The 15,868-nt window shown below is 49.1% G+C and overlaps 1 protein-coding gene across 1 annotated transcript; it reads right to left on the reverse strand.

Annotated features, from left to right (window-relative positions):
- Positions 1–941: 941 nt before the first annotated feature.
- On the reverse strand, positions 942–1,880 carry LOC128138550 (olfactory receptor 10AG1-like). The gene has a single exon (XM_052779753.1). It carries the CDS (start codon positions 1,878–1,880, stop codon positions 942–944), a length of 939 nt encoding a protein of 312 aa, XP_052635713.1.
- Positions 1,881–15,868: the final 13,988 nt, after the last annotated feature.

The following is a 15,868-nucleotide window of genomic DNA, read 5'->3' on the forward strand; positions in this document are numbered from 1 at the left end:
AACTGACTAAAGGGATATCCCAGACCATATGTCATCGTGCTCAGCAATAAAAGCTGGCAGAAGAAGTAAGGGGTGGGGGGGTGTTGGAGTGATGGCGTTTGTCTTCCCAAGTAACTGTTATGCATGATGGAGCCCTGCTTTCCTGGAGATGGGTGAAGACCTGCCTGCTGATAGGAAGGAGTGAATGAATTCTTTCTTTTGTTTTGATTGTGTGCCCAGCTTTTGCTTTACCTATTTAACTGCCTTTAACTCAACCCACCAGTTTTCTCACTTTTCCTCTTCCAATTCTCTCCCCCACCTCACCGCTGCGGACTGAGCGAGTAACTCTGTAGTGCTTAGTTGCCTCTTGGTGTTAAACCATGACAAACAGATACTCCACAGCTCTCTGGGATGCTGTTCCAGTGCTGGACTGTCCCCCTGGTGATCTTTTTTTATTATTCTTTATGTCAAGATAGTCAAGCATTACACAACTCAGTGCAAGACATCGTAGCAGGGGAAGATGACGTTCATGTCTTTTAACATTTTTTAGCTGGTTGCACGCAGGGACACTGTAGATAGTCCATGGGGTCTAGCAAGTGATTTTTCAAACCTGAAGGTAGTCATCTCTTCGTCGGTTGTGTCACCCTCTGGGCTTCATTGACTACAGACCATGCTTTGACTATTTCCCTTTCATATTACATAGGTCAGACACAGCTTGAAGTAGCTGTTTGCATTAAAATACTTAGGGGCACTGAAGATGCTCTAGAGTACAAAGATATTGTGGGGGGGCATGACCTAACAGGAGTGCCTCAGGACACCTTTCCCCTTCTTGAGGAGGATGAAAGCCAGGCTGGACATGTAGTTTTCTTTGAGCAAATATGGGATGCTTTTGTTCAGGCAACCACGTACCCCAGTGGAACATCTGGGACTATTTGGGACTATATTTCACATACCCCGTAGTATCACTTTGTCTGTAGGAGTCTCCTCAAGGCAATTCTCACTTCCTTATTCCTCAGGCTATAGATGACAGGGTTAAACGTGGGGGTCACAACTGTGTAAAGCAGGGCAAGGTATTTGTCAGCATCTGCAGAATCTCTTGACCGTTGCTTTAAGTAGGTGACTGTGGCTGAGCAGTAGAAGAGCATCACAACCCCGAGGTGCGAAGAGCAGGTGGAAGAGGTTTTGTGCCTGCCCAGAGCTGAAGGTATTTTCAGAATTGCCCTGATAATTTGAATGTAAGAAATAACTATTAAGGAGAAGGGAAGGATTGCAAATACCAGGATGATGGTGTACAGCATCACTTGGTGCCAGAAAGTGTCAGCACAGGCCAGTTCCAGCAGAGGGGGATCATCACAGAAAAAGTGGTGAAGGTCATGGGATGCACAGAAGGGCAAAGTGAACACCTGGTAGGTCTGTCCGACTTGCACTGGAATGACAGCCATCCACGACCCCACCACCAGTCTGATGCAGAGACCCCTGCTCATGATGAGGGTATAGTGCAGGGGGTCACATCTGGCTGTGTAGCGGTCGTAGGCCATGGCAGCCAGGAGAAGGCATTCGATGCTGCCCAACAAAACCAGGAAATACAGCTGGGCAGCACAGCCAAGGAAGGAGATCCGGCCATCTTCCATCAGGAAACCCACCAGCATTTTTGGCAGAGTGACCGACGTGTAGCAGACCTCCAGGAAGGACAAGTTCCTCAGGAAGAAATACATGGGGCTGTGGAGGCTTGAGTCCACCACTGTGATGAGAGCAATCAGGCTGTTCCCTGTGAGGACCACAAGGTAGATGACCAGGAATACTGCGAAGCACAGGCCCTGCAAGCTGGAGTGGTCAGAAAATCCCAGAAGAATGAATCCAGATCCAACAGTGTGATTCTCCAAGCCTTTTCTTTGGGACATTTTCCCTATACAGAGCAATCCAAACAACAGGCTCTTAGAGGATGCTGATGGCCTGTCCACCATCACACACACTTCAAGCCTAGAGAAAGACTACAAACATCCGCATACAGGTGATTGCAGGGTTAGGCGAGCTTGACCAAGATCGGCATGAATGTTTGCAAATCTAACACGGGTTGCTTGCTGCAGGGAGGTTTGTAAAGAGAGGAGAGAACAGAATCCTTGACCCTGAATGACTGGGTTTTGTCATCTGCAGAAAAGAAACTTGACTTTCTTTTTTAGAGAATAGAATACCTGGTGACAGCTGAGAAAAAAGGCAGAAAAGGGATAAATACTAGCCACTTCAGTAACAGTATTGCTTACATTCCTTGTCCGGATCTTGTAAGAGCTGCTTTTAGTGTAAGACAATTAAGAAGAAATAGGGTGCAAAGGAGGAAAGGGAGGAAAAAGGGAAAGGCAGAGCAAGGCAAGGCATGACTTGACTCTTAGACCTTAGTGAGAGAGGTCAGTCCCAGCTCTCCTCGCTCACATGTAAGAGCTCACCCCCTGATGTTGTGTCCACACACAAAGATCTGGGATACTATCTTAGATTCGAAGCATTAATTTTTACATGGTGAAGGGTGAATCCCATCAGAAGTAAAACAAGCTGCTATCTGCCAGTGAATCCAGTGACACTGAGGCATGCATGGGACATTTTAACAAGACAGATCAGCAGCAGTTTATGCATAAATCACAAGTTTTCAGGGTGCTAAAAGACATTCTTATGCAAGCAATCAAATAGCTTCATGCAGTTTTCAGTCATACAGAGAAGAAAGTGACCAAAAGTGGGTGATGGCCCCACGGTACCCCATTTTCCTGAACAGGTCAGGCTTTTATAACTTCTGAATGAGTCCTGGATAATTCTGCATTCTTAAACTTGCTGCTCTGTCACCTGGGTTTCTGAAGCGCTTACAAATCCAGCTGAGGGCCCATTCGCTCTGATCCCAAGCCTGCAATGCTTCCCAGTCCCCTGCAAGCCCTCGTAGAGGCAGAGCAATGCTCTTGCTGCCTGGGGAACTGAGCCTTCCCTTTGCATTTCTCACCTTCCCAGAGCATAAAGACTTCTTGCTGGACACACTTGAAGGATGTGAGCTGTAAGCAAGCAGCACTGCACTAGCGGGTCACTTCTTAGGAAGAAGTGACTCAGCTGAAAGATGTTTAAGACTCTTGGTCTGACATGGGGAAGCAATAGCCTCTTCCAGGCAGGGGACTGAGGATGCTGGCTGTGTCTCTCCAGCTATCAATAACACCCTTTGAGAAGTCTTCTTAAACTCGGACGCATTAATGATGATGAGAACAACAGGTCAGAAAACATGTGATAAAAGCATTCAGATTAGCCAAGTGAAAATTGCACGGCAGTTTTCTCACAAGAAAAATTGGAATTCACAAAAACACGTGGTCCTAATACTTTGATTGTTTTTCCAAGGTATTCCTGCCTTTTTCCTGTGAGTTTTATCTATCTCCTAAGGGTGCCATTCAACATTTACAAGTTAACATCAGGGTTTGCGTGAGGCAAAAGTCACCATGATTGTTTCCTAATCTGCCTACTTATTCATATAAATGTACAGAAAAATGAAATACTTCTATTTTCTGAAAAAAAAACCCTGTGACTTACCCACATTTATTTTAAATTAATGCTTTAACTCAAAGCTACCACTTACATGCAGATTATCCACATACCAGCATTTCCTGCTTGTTTCAAAATGTTCTCAAGCCTACAGCCTATTCTTTTTAACTCTCAGATGTGTCAGTGCTTCCCAAGATCACAGGTAGAGCACAGTTCAGCCTAGCTTTGCTCACGGGAAACTGCCAGAGTACTTCTTACGTGGTGACTATCTTACAGGTAGCATTTCTCAAAGCTGAAGGATGCCCATTCCAGTGAGCTCAGCCAAGCTGGATAGATGCCTGCAGCTGCTTCTGGTAGTGTCTGTGCTGACGCACTATCTCCATATTCCAGGGCATGCCAAAAGGGATTTACCGTTGCCAGGAGCCAAGAGGCAGGAACACGCTCCTCAGTCCATGATGCTGCAGGAGGCAGTGCTTACCTTTTTTCGCTCCTTCTTTCCCCTGGAAACCACCTGGGTATGGTTCTCCGGACACCTCTCTGTCACTCTCACCTGGTTATAAGACAGTTAGTAAGCAGCCTCAGGAGAGAAGGTGGGGACGCCGGTGCTGCCACTGCTCCTCCCTGGATGCCCACGGCACCATGAATGATTTGAGAAAGACTGTCAGAAGCATGGGCGTTAGCCTGACTAGCAACTTCCAGCATAACTATAGGTCTTTAAACAGTAGAAAAACTGAGGCGTGAGGTTTAGCTGCTCAAAGGACAAGTGGCAAACTTGTGGAAGGAAAACCAAACCAAACCAAAAAGGCAAGCAGAAAATAAGCCTATTCAACCTGTGCTTAACTTCCCTGTGCAGCAACAGAAAAGGCCTCTCTGTACCTCCACCTCCCCGGGTCCCATGTTATCCTCAAGGCGGAGGTGGCCCTGAGAGCTTGAACTCTGTTCTACGGAAGAAAGTGAAGATGGTCTTCAAGAACATGGACAAAGGGCAATGAACTAAATTTGAGATGGGCCATGAGAGACATTTTTCTTTGATGCAGCTAAATCTGCTTCTGAAGAGGAGCGCCCTAATCTTCCTAGGTATTTAGTGCTGAGAGAGAAAGGTGAAATTTGTGACTGCCAGCTAACAGAAACTTCTCCATAAGGAGATTCAAATGGTAATTAGCAGGTCCAGTGGGTCATTTAGCTCTTTTTCCTGCTGAGGAGGATGACACTGTTGAGTAGTTTTAGCCTGCTTTCAGTTCATTCTGTTATTTTGGGTATCTCTCTTGAAAATCAGCCCACAGCCTTTCTTCCACCAAGATGCTGCTCCTCTAATGATGGGAGAAGGGAGTGTTCCTTGGAGGTTTCCCCTGTATGGGGACACTGTGACCACAGATGAACTCCCTAGCTCTCTCCGAGGCTGGTCAGCACAATTTTGTCACATCTTTAAGCTGTGACCTAATCTGTAGAGGGGAAACTAGCTCTAGGAAGCTGGCTTCCTAAGGAAGAAGACATCCCTTTTTTCTGCTGTTCATGCCTGCCTGTGTATGTAGAGAAGCCATGTGGGCTTTCCAGAGTCAGGGTGCCACTAGCATGTGCTCCTCTGTTACTGCTCCCTGCAGACACTGTACAGGAGAGCCCTGTACAGTTGATTTGTTGATCTCATAAAACTGAATACTTTGTTGGGCAGAAGAAGCCTCTCTCACTTCCCTGACACCTTGAAGCTTCATCACAAGCAGATCCCATCACAGGTGGCCTCAGCTAAGCCTGCAGGATTTCTCTGCCTCCTCCCTGCCCATACCATCAGGTATTTTTCTTTTTACTCCCTAGCACTCGGTGCTGGTACCGCATGAGAAGGGAAGGTGCTGGGAGCAGCGGCTGTAGCAGTGGAGCTGTTAGCAAAGGGGCTGAGAGGTTCCTAGCAGCCAAAGTCCACCTCAAAACACAAACTCAAGAGCACTGGGGCTGTTTCCAGCCAGACTGACCTTTTCCTGGTGATGGATCTGTCTGCAGGGATTACACAAACCCCACGTGCGATCCCAGAATTGCTCATGGGGGCAGAAGGGAATGAAGTCCACACATATATACCATGGTGCGAACACGCGCACCCCTACTCCTGCAAGTCCCAACACACTGTCCACACCACATGTGCGCACGCACGTACGGAGATCTCACATTTCTCATTCAAAAGGATCCTAAGGCACGGTCAGGACTGCTCACCAGCACTGTGCACACACACACCCCCCACGTTGTCACCTGTACACAAACACAGGCACACAAAGCACACTTACTTCACAACCCACACACAAACCGCAGGCTGACCCACCTGGAGAGGAGAGCTTTAAACTAAGAACAAGAGGGGAAGGCAATGGTGACCCGCAGCCAAGTGGGGAAGGGGAGGACTTGGTTGGAATGCAAAGGGTGCTGGGTGATGTTGACAGGAGAGACCTTGAAAACCAGAAGAACGGGGCTCGGGGGGCCCCCCTCAAGTGTATGCAAACAAGTCAGGCAGTGCCAAGAGGGCAGCGAGGTGGAGGAAGCTCTCAAGCTCTGCAGCGATACGGCTGTGCCCTGGGCCTCTGTATGTCTGACACTTGGTGGGACAAGGTGTTGTGCCAGTGCACAGCCTGTAAAGATTTGGCCAGTTCTTCCTTCTGTGTTTTTACTGCACCTGGACGTGTCCCTTGGTCTTCCAAACAACAAACAAAAAGTCTCTGAGAAAATCAACAGGGTGGTTTCAGGGAAGAAGTAACGGCCGGAGGCATTAGTGTATAGCAAAAAAAATGATAATGAGGAAAAAAGCAATCCCCTAAAATCTCCATGCAAGATGACAACAATGGAGGGTGTCAGCTCTTTTTTCTCAACTAAGATGGCAGAGCAGAGCCTTTTCTGAAGAGCTGGCACCCCGGCAGGCAGTCCCTTCTGTCACTGCAGGGGCTTCGTCCACCCCAGGGCATGATTTTAGGTTTGGCCTTCTTGGCCCCTTGGGATGGCAGTGCTACCCTCTGATGCAGGATCTGCTCCCCTCAATGTGGTGCAGATTATTGGTGAAAGTCTGGTAAGACCTGAGGTCATTGATTCAAAGACATGCTTGGGCTGCTTAAGTAAGACTCTGTCCACTTCCTCACCCTGATTGCAGGTTCTTTATCTCCCACCATGATGTCTCCCTCACTGGCCTCTCCTGTGACCTTCGCCCACAAGAGCTCATCCAACTCGTTGCCTGTGCCAATGAGGAGCTCCATGCACTTGAGCAGATCCTTCACACAGAGGGCATCCCCCTCCTGTTCTTCCTGAGAAGGTCCTTGGGTATGGACATCCTGTGATCCAGCAACACCGTGCTAACCATTGGCCTGTTCCTTGATGTACCATCAATGGGATGTGTAAAGGACAGGAGAGAGAAGAACCAGCCGAGTTCGGGAGCAGAGACACACAACTGCAGACCCTGGTGGAACGTGCTTCATATTCATGCTCTGCCTGTATCTAATGGATGGAGATGGGACAGACCTTGTCCCAACACAGTGGTGGCAACCAGTCACTGGTCCACAGAAACTGAGTGTGTCTGAGATGCCCTGGGTGATGTCTGTCACACACCTGCTCTGAGTGGCGATGCCTTTCCTGTTGGTCCTGTGCTGTCCCTGCCAGTTAAATGCAGTTGTGCTGGAGAGCCCTGCCATCTCATGTACTACTGTAGGCCTGGATTTGGCCATGGTATTGAGCAGCTGCCCTGAATCGGGTTAGGTCATGGAGGGATGTACCTGAGGCCATTATTCTCAGTGGAAGCCTAGTAAAAACAGCTGATGGAGAAGAGAAGGAGAAAGGCTGAGCTCTTCCTATGTCTGGAATAACTACTGGAGGTGCCTTACTTAGAAACTAAACCTGTATTAAAGGCACGGCATTGTTCACACATTAAGGAAAGATATAACATCGAAGAAGCTTTCAGGGTGGAATGCAACTGGTATGCAAGGAATCCATTCCACAGTGGTTCCCTTGACAACATTACGTGCAAACTGACATGGAGGGTGGAACGGGGTGAAGACTCCGTGGCCAGGCTCTGTGAATCACTGCAGAAATAGGAACTTCATGGTACTATGGTACTGATAAACCGCATATTTGCCACCCTGGGCCAACGGTCTGTCATGTTTTGACAGAATGCTGTCCTTTGTGCGAACTTTGCCCATTATAATGTCATTATAATACCAAAACACACCTCCATCCCGAAGACTACCCGCATCCAAGGTGTGACCACCTCCTCACTGAGCCTGCGCTCTGAATTTTTGTTAATCTTTAATACCTTTAAAAGTGAAGTGAGAGAATTTTATACTAATCACAATAAAGGTATGTATGACTAGACTCACTCAAGCTCCACCTTGAAGTAAAAATTGTATAAAAATGACCTAAGGAAGGGGGAATGTTAGGGAAGGCAACATCGAAGACAAGTCAGGGAAGATACCATCGCGGACCACCTCTGTCTCCTGGGATCAGTCGATGGGCTGAGCCTCCCTTCCCCCCCATAGGGATGCCTTTGGCTGAGATACGGATTACTTAGTAATCTCTCCCTCTATAGAATCGCTTTTCTTTTTGATTTCATGCACTGTATTTAATGTTTGCACGTGCTTTTGCAGACAGTGTATTTATCACCGGCAATCCACAAGAACCTGTAAATCTGTTGCTTTAATTAACTGCACTATTCATTAAGCTAGCCATAAAAGTTTCTCACTGGGCTCCGCCAGCTCTCTTGGTCTGGCCGTGTGAGTCCATGGAGCGCGACTAAGCTGAAAGTGCGGTGTGCTATTAGTGAATCCGTAATCGTGAGTTCAACAAGTTGAACGCGACCAGACTAATAGTGCCAAATTGGATATCACTCAGAATCTAAACCTAGCCACCCCCAGCCCCTCTGATATCTGAGGATAAGCTGGAACGCAAGGGGGTTTATTTTCTGCCACATTACTCTACCTTTTACGCGACAACAGCCCTGAACACTGTAAGTCTCTGGGTGCAGGGCAATGCACATGACTTCCTGCAGGGATCTCCTAAAGCTGGCATAGCCCATGGTAGGTGTGCAGGAGAAGGATGAGTTTCAGAGCAGGGATTCCCTGTTGCACCGTCAGAAGGAAAGGCCATGACAGCTTACTTTTTTGGGGGAGAGCTGCAGATCGTGAAGCTGGGAGCTGTGTGGCAGTACATTCCCCCCCCACCCCCATCCTGCCAGCAGGAAACAAAACTTCTCCAGGAAGGGAGAAGGGGAAGGAAACCCTGGAGGCTGCAGGTTGAAATTTCAACTGGCTAATCGAGATGCGCCAGGTACACTGAGGTGACCCTCCTGGCCAGTAGAATTAAATGACCACAGGTCAGATTCGACAGGGGTATAAACGGGGTCCCGCCGGAGGACACGTTGGCAGTCCTCTTCGGAGCAGCGGGTCTGCAGTCAGGGACTCCCCCTCGGGCCGGGGCACTGCCTGAGGTAACTCCTCGAGGGAGAGAGCCCTCAGCTTTTAGGTGAGTGATACGCGCGTTTTGAGCCATCACTTAAATCTTGGGAATTCTTAAGTCGGCCATGTAGAATTAATTCTCTTTACATCATTGAGCCTGTGATTTTATAGAATGTTATCGGACTTCTAACTAACTTTTCCTGAAGAATAAATCTGAGTTTTAACACCTGTTGGATTTGGATAGTCGTGCATCCGTAACAATAGGGCACCAAGGGACCGTGAAGAGCAGCAACATCTTTCAGGGATTGGCCCTTCCTTGTGGGAGAAAGAGCCGGACGTTTGCCTATTCGGAAAGAGGCTGTGCTACGGCCGAACGCCATGTGATGTTGCGTCTCTGGGAAAGCACAGATCCCCAGTGCTGTTGTGCCTGTAGATAGGGTTCCAAGGGACCGTGAAGAGCAGCAAGAGCTTTCAAGGCTGGGCCCTTCCTTGTGGGAGAAGGAGCCAGACGTTTGCCTTTTTGGAAGAGACTCTGCCGCGGCCAAGCACCATGTGATGTTGCGTCCCTGGGAAAGCAGAGATCCCCAGTGCTGTTGTGCGTGTAGGTAGGGCAACAAGGGACCGTGAGGAGCAGCAACAGCTTTCAGGTCTGGGCCCTTCCTTGTGGGAGAAGGAGCCGGACGTTTGCCTTTTCGGAAAGAGGATTTGCCAAGGACGAGAGCCATGAGAAGTTGTGTCTCTGGATAAGCACAGATCCCCAGTGCTGTTGTGCCTGTGGATAGGGCGCCATGGGACCGTGAAGAGCAGCAACAGCTTTAAGGGCTGGGCCCTTCCTTGTGGGAGAAGTAGCCGGAAGTTTGCTTTTTAGGAAAGAGGATCTGCCGAGGACGAGCGCCATGAGATGTTCTTTCTCTGGGTAAGCACAGTTCCCCAGTGCTGTTGTGCCTCTAGATAGGGCGCCAAGGCACATTGAAGAGCAGCAACAGCTTTCATGGCTGGGCCCATCCTTGTGGGAAAAGGAGCCAGACGTTTGCCTTTTCGGAAAGAGGATCTGCTGAGGAAAAGCGCCATGAGATGTTGCGTCTCTAGGAAAGCACAGATCCCCAGTGCTGTTGTGCCTTAGGATAGGGTACCAAGGGACCAAGAAGAGCAGCAAGATCTTTCAGGGCTGGGCCCTTCCTTGTGGGAAAAGGAGCCGGACATTTGCCTTTTTGGAAAGAGGCTCTGCCGAGGCGGAGCGCCATGAGATCTTCTGTCTCTGGGAAAGCACAGATCCCCAGTGCTGTTGTGCCTGTAGATAGGGTGTAAAGGGACCGTGAAGAGCAGCAAGAGCTTTCAGGGCTGGGCCCTTCCTTGTGGGAGAAGGAGCCAGACCTTTGGCTTTTCGGAAAGAGGCTCTGCCGAGGACAAGCGCCATGAGATGTTCCGTCTCTGGGAAAGCACTGATACCCAGTGCTGTTGTGCCTGTATATAGGGTGCAAACAGACCATGAAGAGCAGCAACAGCTTTCAGGGCTGGGCCCTTCCTTCTGGGAGAAGGAGCCAGACGTTTGCCTTTTCGGAAAGCGTCTCTGCCGCGGCGATCTCCATGAGATTTTACCTCTCTGGTAAAGCACAGATGCCCAGTGCTGTTGTGCCTTAGGATAGGGCTCCAAGGGACCCTGAAGACCACCAGCAGCTTTCAGGGCTGGGCCCTTCCTTGTGGGAGAAGGAGCTGGATGTTTGCCTATTTGGAAAGAGGCTCAGCCGCAGACAAGCGCCATGAGATGTTCTGTCTCTGGGAAAGCACAGATTGCCAGTGCTGTTGTGCCTGTAGATAGGGTGCCAAGGGGATGTTTAGAGCAGCAAGAGCTTTCAGGGCTGGGCCCTTCCTTGTGGGAGAAGGAGCCAGACATTTGCCTATTCGGATAGAGGCTCTGCCGCGGCCGAGCTCCGAGATTTTACGTCACTGGGAAAGCACAGATCCCCAGTGCTGTTGTGCCTGTAGATAGGGCACCGAGGACAGGTTAAGACCAGCAACATCCTTCAGGCCTGGGCCCTTCCTTGTGGGAGAATGAGCCAACGTTTGCCTTTTCGGAAAGAGGCTCTGCTGTGGCTGAGCGCCATGACATGTTCCGTCTCTGGGAAAGCACAGATCCCCAGTGCTGTTGTGCCTGTAGATAGGGCACCAAGCATAGGTTAATGTGGGATACTTGGAAAGTAATGGGCTTGATACTTGAAAGTAATGGAATTGATAAATTCCATCGAGTATGGATTGATCACTACATGCCCATTACTTTCCAAGTATCCCACATTAACCTATGCTTGGTGCCCTATCTACAGGCACAACAGCACTGGGGATCTGTGCTTTCCCAGAGACGGAACATGTCATGGTCGTGGTGCTCGGCTGAGCCTCTTTCCGAAAAGACAAACATCCAGCTCCTTCTTCCACTGAGGAAGGTGCCAGCCCTGAAATCTGTTTCTGCTCTTCACCGTCCCTTGGCAGCGTATTCACAAAAAAAATAAACTTTTATGTTGCTCTTGCAAAACCTTGCGTTGGGTATTGCATATCGTTGTTGTTGGTATTGCAAAACACATTGCTGTTTCTATTGCAAAAATTTTTGGTGTTGCTATTGAAAAGACATTGTGTCTGCTATTGCAAAACATGTTGTGGTTCCTATTGCAAAACACATTGAGGTTGCTATCTCAAAACAACATTGATTTTTCTATCTCCCGATGAGACAGGGGAGAGCTCTACACAAAACCCTCTGTCTCAAACACCATTTTGATTGTGGTTTCTTAGCAATGGGAGTGCAGATGCTGACAAGCACTTTTACATTACGAGTAGTTTAATCTCAGAATTGAAATAGCAGCACTGACCCCCTGACCAACACTATTCCCAGAAATCCACTGCTGCTGAGTGGGGCTGACTCCTCGGCAGTCAGTGGGCAGAGGTCCTGCTCCTCATGGCACATTCAGCTAGCATCAACGAGAGCTCCAGCTATGGAGCTGAACATACATCTTCTTTGAAATGGAAAAGCTGTGGTGAGTATGTAGTATGAGAAATTACTTTGATTTTTGTCGGAGAATAATGCCCTAACTTCTCGCTGTCCTTTCCTCCTTGTTCAGTGCTCCACACCCAGGGGCAGCAGATATCCGACAGCAGCTCCATCACTGAGTTCCTCCTTGCTGTTGCCTCCTTCTCCTCCTGTTGCCTCCTTCAGCATCCTGCTGCCAACTCCTCTCTGTTAGTGTTGCCTCCACTTACCTCCTGTTTCATCCTATTATCTCCTCCTTTTTCTCTTTTTGTTGACTCCTGTTGCCGCCTCCTTCTTTTGTCTCTGGTCTCCTACTCTGTCCTCCTCTTGCCTCCTCTTTCTTCCTTCTCCTGTGGCCTCCTATTGCCTCCTCCTCCTCCACTTGCCTCCTCTTACCTCATCTGGCATCCTGTGGTCTCCTCCTTTTTCTCTTTCTGTTGCCTCCTCCTCCTTCTTGTCCTGCTCCCTCCTTTTGCCTCCTCCTCCTTCACCTGTCTCCAGCTGTGTCCTCCTCCTGCCTCCAGAATTCTGGCCCCCACCATTGCCTCCTCCTCCTCCTCCTGTTTCCTACTCCTACTCCTCTCGCTGACCTTTGTCTCCTGGTACCTCTTCCTCCTAAGCCCCTCTTGCCTCCTTTTGCCTCTCTCCTTTGCTTCATCTCGTAAGCCTCCTCTCCTCAACTCTTGCTTTCTGCTGCCTCCTCTTGCCTCCACTTCCTCATCCTCCTCTTCTCTCTTCTTTCTTCCTCCTGCTCCTCCTCCTCCTTTCGCTGCCTTCTCTTGACCCTTGGTATGTCCTCCTCCTCCTCCTTGCCCTCTTCCTCTTTTCTCCTCTTGCCTCCTGTTGCTACTTGTTTTGTCCTCGGCCTCCTCCTCCTCATGTTCCCTTCTCCTCCAGGAGGCAAGAGGGGATCCCAGGAGAGGGAGGGAAGAGCAGGCAGGGAAAGGCAGCAGGAGGCAAGAGGATGTGGAGACTGGAGGAAGAGGAGGATGCAACAGGAGGCAACAGCAGTCAATATTAGGAGGAGGAGGCAAGGGCAGGATGAGGTAGAGGAGCGAAAGGGAGGCAGGAGGATGCAAGAGCAGGAGGTGGAGGAGGAGGCAACAAGAAGCAAGAGGAGGCAAGAGGAAGAAAGAGAGGAGGGGGAGGAGGAGGAACAGAGAGGGAAGTAGGCAAGAGGAGGCCACCTGAGCCAGATTGGGCAGCAGGAGGCAAAGAGAGTAAAGGGGAGGAGGAAGAGGAGGCAAGAGGATGATGAGGCAAAAGAAGGCCAAAGGAGGAGAAGGAGAAGGAAATTGGAGGCAGCAGGAGGCAAGACGAGAACAGTAAAGCAGGTGGAGGAGGAGGCACTAAAAGGCCAGTGGAGCCCCTAGAAGGAGGAAGACACCTTTTCCTTCTGCCTCCTGTTGCCTCCTCCCTCGTCATGTTGTGTCCTGTTTCTCCTCTTGCCTTCACTGATTCTTCCATCCTCCTCCACCTCCTCCTCCTCCATTACCTCTTTTATCCCGTTTCCTCTTCATGCATCTTATGGCATACCGTTGCCACCTCCTGGTTTGCTTCCTCTTGCCTCCTTTTGCCTCCTCCTGCTTTACCTCTGGTGTCCTCCTCTGTCCGCTCTTGCCTCAAGTTTGTCTTACTTCTAGTGCCTCCTGTTGCCTCCTGTGGCCTCCTCCTCCTTTTCCTGTTGATTTGATTTGTAGTAAATTAAATTGATTTTGTTTCTTCCTCAAGTTGAGCCTGTCTTTTGCCCGTGACCATAAGTGGTGAGTGGTCCCTCCCAGTCCTTATCTCGACCCAGGCACCTGCCTTTTTATTTCTCCTCATCCCACCGGGGGCAAGGGGGAGGGAGTGAGCAGCTGCATGGTGCTTTGATACTGGCTGGGCTTAAACCATGACAGCCTCCTGGTACCTCTTCCTCCTAAGACCCTCTTGCCTACTGTTGCCTCTCACCTTTGATCCTTCCCGTAGGCCTCCTCTCCTCAACTGTTGCCTTCTGCTGCCTCCTCTTGCCTCCACTTCTTCATCCTCCTCTTGTCTCCTCTTGCTTCCTCCTCCCCCTCCCCTTCTTGCTCATTTCTCCTCTTGCCTCCTCTTGCCACTTGTTTTTTCCTGTTGCCTCCTCCTCCTCTTCACTTCGCCTCTTACTCTTGCATCATGTTGCATCCTCCTCTGTGCATCCTGTTGCCTCTTACTGCCCCTAATGCCTACTCCTCCACCTCCTCCAGATTTGTACTCTTGCCTCCTCTTGTCTCCTCCTCTTCCCTATATTGTCTCCTCTTGCCTCCTCTTGTCTTCTACTTCACCTGCTCATCATCAACATCCTCCTGTTGCTTTCTCTTACCTCCTTTTTACTCCTTCTGTATGTACCTCCTTTTGCTTCCTTCTCCTCCTGTTGCTTCCTGTCCCCTTCTCCTCCTCCTCCTCTGTTTGCCTCATTTTCATGTCCTTTTTCCTTGTCCTCTTGTTTCCTCCTGTGCTCTCCTTTTCCTGTTGCCTCTTATTGTCTCCTCCTTCTGTTTCCTCCACCAGCTTTCTCCTGCTCCTCCTCAGCTATTTCTCCTTTTGCCTACTCTTGCCTCCTGTTTTTGTTCAATCCTACTCATGTTGCCTCTGGTCTCCTCATTCTTCCATTTCCTCCTCCTCCTTATCCTCCTCATATTACCTCTTCCTTCTCTTGCCACCTTTTCCCTTCCATTGTCTCTTGTTTCCTCCTCTTGCCGCCTTCTCTTTCTCCTCCTGTTGCCTCTTGTTGGTTCCTTTTCCCTTCTCTCCTGTGTGCTGCTTTGTCCTTCTATTGACTCCTCTTTTTCCTTCTCCTCTTAACTCCTGTTGACTTACTGCCTCTTCCTCCTCCTCCTGTTGCCTCCTCCTGCCTCTCGTTTCATCCTGTTGTCTCCTTTTTCTGTTTTTCTTGCCCCCTCTGGCCTCCTTCTCCTTTTCCTCCTGGGTCCTCCTGTTGCCTCCTGGCTTTTTATAGACAGAGCACTGTCTGTAGATCAAGCATTTACAAGTCCTAAGGGGGCAACTTGGACTGGAACTGCTGCAGGACAGTGAGATCTGTGACACCCCTGTGGCCAGGGATGCCTCCACCATTGTCTGCTTCTGCTGAGGACTGAGGCAGTGACTCATATTCTTTTATATGGGTTTCAAGTCCAGATTAGGATTCTTGTACTGAGACAGCAAGCCACGTACTCAGATTTGACCTGATCTGCAGAGGGTCCAGGTAGTTAGGAAACATAAGTTAAGTTATATTAGGATCCAGGTGATTAGAATTTATAAGTTCAGTTGTATTATAAATTCTGTATTATGATACTTATAAATTGTTCTACATTGATTCTGCTTGTAGAAATCCTGTGCTATTCTACTCATAAATTTGGCGCTCTACTAATCCTAGTATCCTATTAAGAAAAGAAAGCTTAATTATAACTATGATTTAGTGCCATAATCATTCTGGCAAGAATTCCTAAAAGAACCTGTCTGTCCCCTTAGTCTCGGCTGATACTCTTGCACACAGTTCTCCACAATGTGCCATGGGAAGGAGGTGGCTCATGATAGCTGCTTGTAGTTCAGCAGCTCAAACTTGACATCGTCTGCAAAGAGGAGGAATGTCGTCACTGCTACAGCAGGTAAAATTTCCAGGAAAGATTCATAACAAAGTTCTAGAGAAAAGGTCATTTACAGAAACAGCTTTTGGGGAGTCAGTTGTTTTGCAGGAGCTCAAGCTGTCCCCTGACCTTTGGTGGTAATTGTCTACTTCTCCCAGCCCTTTCCAAGGAACAGGAAGCACACAATCCACGATCCCCAAGACCTTGAGAGGGAAAGGGGAGGGCAGCTGCTTCCTTCTCCCCAGGGATAATCACTGTGGGGAACGCAAGCTCCCGCAGCCATCATTCATCAATATCCAGCTGGAAGATGGGTCTGTGAACCACAAATATGACTCATTTGCCGTGGAATTGCTCTT

Source organism: Harpia harpyja, unplaced genomic scaffold, assembly GCF_026419915.1.
Source record: "Harpia harpyja isolate bHarHar1 unplaced genomic scaffold, bHarHar1 primary haplotype scaffold_55, whole genome shotgun sequence".
Taxonomy (NCBI): domain Eukaryota; kingdom Metazoa; phylum Chordata; class Aves; order Accipitriformes; family Accipitridae; genus Harpia; species Harpia harpyja.